Genomic DNA, 3692 nt, shown 5'->3' with positions numbered 1-3692 from the left:
CAACAAATCAAAAAATCAACCGGGCGTGGTAGCACATGCCTGTAATTCCGGCTACTTGGAAGGCTGAGACGGAAGGATCGCCGGAGCCCAGCAGGTCGAGGCTGTGATGGCCGGGAGCGGCCACTGCACTCCAGTCTGGACAACCGAGTGAGACTCCAACTCAAAAAAAAAAAAGAAGAAGATATCTTACTCACGGACGGGGTCGGCGGGTCAAGACGACATGGCAGCCGCGCTGCTGCTGGGGCTGGCGCTGCTGGGTGTCGAGGGCCCGCCGGAGCCCCCCCGCACAGTGTCCACCTCTATAGAGGATGTCGGCTCCAAGACGCTCCTCACCTGCACCCTGAACCACAGCGCCGTGGGGGTCACCGGGCACCGCTGGATGAAAGGGGACCAGGTGCTGAAGGAGGACGCGCAGCCCGGCCTGACCATGGCGTTCGACGTGAGCCCCGAGGACCGCTGGGGAGAATACTCCTGCCTCTTCCTCCCTGAGCCCATGGGCAAGGCAGACATCCCGCTGACGGGGCCTCCCAGGGTGAAGGCGGTGACGAAGTCGGACCACATCCACGAGGGGGCGACGGCCGTGCTGGTCTGCAAGTCCGAGTCGGTGCCCCCAGTCACAGACTGGGTCTGGTACAAGCTGGTTTCCTCGGGGAGCCCGGTCGTCGTGAATGGCTCGCAGGACAAGTTCTTCGTGAGCTCCTCGGCGGGGCGGTGGGAGCTGCGCATCCAGGGCCTGGACCTGAAGGCGGACGCCGGGCAGTAAGTGTGCGACGGCACCAGCCCCGAGGGCAGCGCCCACACCGTGATCACGCCGAGGGTGCGCAGCCGCCTGGCCGCCCTCTGGCCCTTCCTAGGCATTGTGGCCGAAGTGCTGGCGCTGGTCACCATCATCTTCATCTACGAGAAGAAGCAGAAGCCCGAGGAGGTCCTGGATGATGACCACGTGGGCTCTGCACCCCGGAAGAGCAGCGGGCAGCACGTGAACGACAAGGGTAAAAAATTGCGCAGGCGGAACTCCACCTGAGGGTGGGCCGTGGCCCTGACCCCGACCCCTGACCCCCATCCCCCCCTGCCCGCCCCAGCCCCATTGTGCCAGAGGACCATCCCCCCCGAGGGTGAGTGCCCCTGACCCCCAACCCCTCAGCCTGTCCGCCCCAACACCGTGTGCCGGAGAAACTCCACCTGAGGACAGGTGGTGCCCCTGACCCCGTCTGCCCCCCGCCCACCGTCTGCAAGCCCCGCCCTCCCCCTTAGGAACTACTGCCCGTCCCCCCCCAAAGCAAAGCAGTGTCATTGGAATCACACGCTTTTCCTTTTTTTAAAACGTGGGATCCGTCCCTCAGGGTTTCCTCCTCTCAGTCTCATGGAAGCCCAAGGGCTACGGCCACTCTCGCCTGCCAGCCGTCCACCACGTCTGCGTTGGGTGCGGTGGGTCCATACTCTCCACCCAGCTCACGCCAAGGCTCTCTACTCTTGGCGGCGGCCTCAGGCCATGTGAGGCCCAGAGTCCTGCATGCCTGAAGCCCACGCTGTCTGGGGCACCCTACACGCGACGGCGCATTTTCTTTCTTTCTTTTTTATTTTTTATTTTTTGAGTTGGAGTCTCACTCTGTCACCCAGACTGGAGTGCAGTGGCCGCTCCCGGCCACAGCAACCTCGACCTGCTGGGCTCCGGCTATCCTTCTTCCTCAGCCTTCCGAGTAGCCGGAATTACAGGCTTGCGCTACCACGCCCGGCTGATTTTTTGATTTATTGTAGAGATGAGGTCTCTCCAAGTTGCCCTGGCGGGTCTCGAACCCGCGGGCTCAAGCAAGCCACTCACCTCGGCCTCCCAAAGGCACGGGATTACAGGCTGAGCCACTGAGCCGGTTGACTGCACATTTTCTAAAAGCTGCAGGTCTGCCTGACTCGGGAGGCTCAGGCATGGCTCTGACCTCTTGGCCGCAGGGACCTGCCCGCTCGCTCTTGGGGAACCCCTTCTCAGCGTCTGTGACCCCAGGCCCTTCCGTGTCTTGTGTCCAGGACGGTGCTGTCCAGGCAGCTGTGGGGATTGCCATTGGGACTGCAGAGACCCTCCCCCCACCAATAAAGACTGACCCACCTCACCCTCAAAAAAAAATCTTAGTTACACCATTAAAAACACAATCCACAAAAGAATGAATTGATACATTGGACTTCATCAACATTAAGAACTACTCTTTTGAATGACCTTGTTAAGTGAATGAAAAAGGAAAACACAAACTGGGGGAAAAATCACCTATTTGATAAATGACTCTTATCTAGCATTTATAAGGAATTTTAAAATCTCAATTCAAAATTCCACCAGCAGGTCAATATATAAACAAATGACAGTATGCCTGTACAATGGAATACTGATTAGCAATAAAAAGGAAAAGCTATTGGCACAACAACTTAAATGATGCCAACATAATTATTCTGAATGAAAAAGCCAGTCAAAGAAAGAGCTCATACTGTATGATTCTATTTATATACATTTGTATAAAACGCAAATAAATTTATGGGAACTGAAAGCAGATCATTGGTTGACTCAGTGGGTGTGGGACGGGAGAGATAAAAAGATGCGTGAGGACCATTTCATGGGTAATAGGTATGTTCATTATCTCTATTGCTGTGAAGGTTTCTTTAAGGGTGTATATACATGTCAAACTTACCAAATTTTTACTTTAAACATATACCTCAATAGAGCTCAAAAGAATTCAAAAATACTTTTCAAAAATATTTCAAAAATTCAGATAAGCAATGGATAATATAACAAATATCCGTGTACCCTCCACTAAGTTTTGACAGCCATTAACAGTTTGCTATAGTTCCTTTAGATTTTCCTAAGAAATAAATCATTGTAGATATAATAGATGAGGAAGGTGACAGAGTGATCCCTTCCTCTTCCAATTTCCCTTCTTTCACTTTTCTTTCCCCACGTGTAACCATTATGCTGACTTTAATGATTGTGGATTTCACATTGGTTTGTTTTGTTTGTATGCCCATAAATTACACAGTATACATTTGCATGGTTTGCATATTGGAAATCTTTATATAAATGGTAATTTCCTCCCAAAACTTGTTCTCTAGATCCAACACTGTGTCTTTTGAAATCTACCCATATTACTCTACTTCATTCATTTAATGGTCCCCTTTGAGAATATACATAATGTATTTAAACATTCTCCTCCTGGATTTTAAGCTGTTTTCAATTTTCCAGTGTTATAAACAATGTTGTCCTTCAAATTCTTGCACCTGTCTCTTTGGGCCTGTGGGTGGGTATATACCTGGAGGATTCCTGGAAACCTTCATTTTTACCAGCTAGAGCTACATGGTTCTCCAAAGTGAGTCATAATCACACAACAGTTAACATTCCGATAGTTCCTTGTCCTTACCTGCACTTGGTTCTGTAACACTTTTAAACGTGAGGCCTGGAAATTTTCAATTCTTCCGGGGAGGACCTAGCTTCTGGTTTTTCAGGTATACCTTGCAGCCATCCTCTCTGAAGTTAGCCATCTTCCTGGAGGGCAACCAGGAGCCAAACTGGAGACACGCATCTCATGGTACCTTTTCCGAATCCCCTGGAATCCATGTCTACTGCTCCCTCTCCCTCTGACCTTGAAAGAACTCCTTTCTCAGCTTACTGCTCTTCCTTTTGGGACCAGCCACCACCATCCCTTGGTGACCTTTGG

General features: G+C 51.5%; 1 protein-coding gene across 1 annotated transcript; it reads left to right on the top strand.

Moving 5' to 3' along the window:
• The first annotated feature begins 220 nt into the window (after window positions 1-220).
• Window positions 221-1024, top strand: BSG (basigin (Ok blood group)). Its single transcript, XM_008049230.1, is given in 1 exon segment — window positions 221-1024. A coding segment is annotated over 1 exon segment (804 nt).
• Window positions 1025-3692: the final 2668 nt, after the last annotated feature.

This window comes from Carlito syrichta, unplaced genomic scaffold (genome assembly GCF_000164805.1).
Source record: "Carlito syrichta isolate Samal-C Ts95f unplaced genomic scaffold, Tarsius_syrichta-2.0.1 Scaffold130776, whole genome shotgun sequence".
In the NCBI taxonomy this organism is placed as follows: Eukaryota; Metazoa; Chordata; class Mammalia; order Primates; family Tarsiidae; genus Carlito; species Carlito syrichta.
Note: the sequence above shows the minus strand (reverse complement) of the source record. Positions and strands in the feature narration are given on the sequence as shown.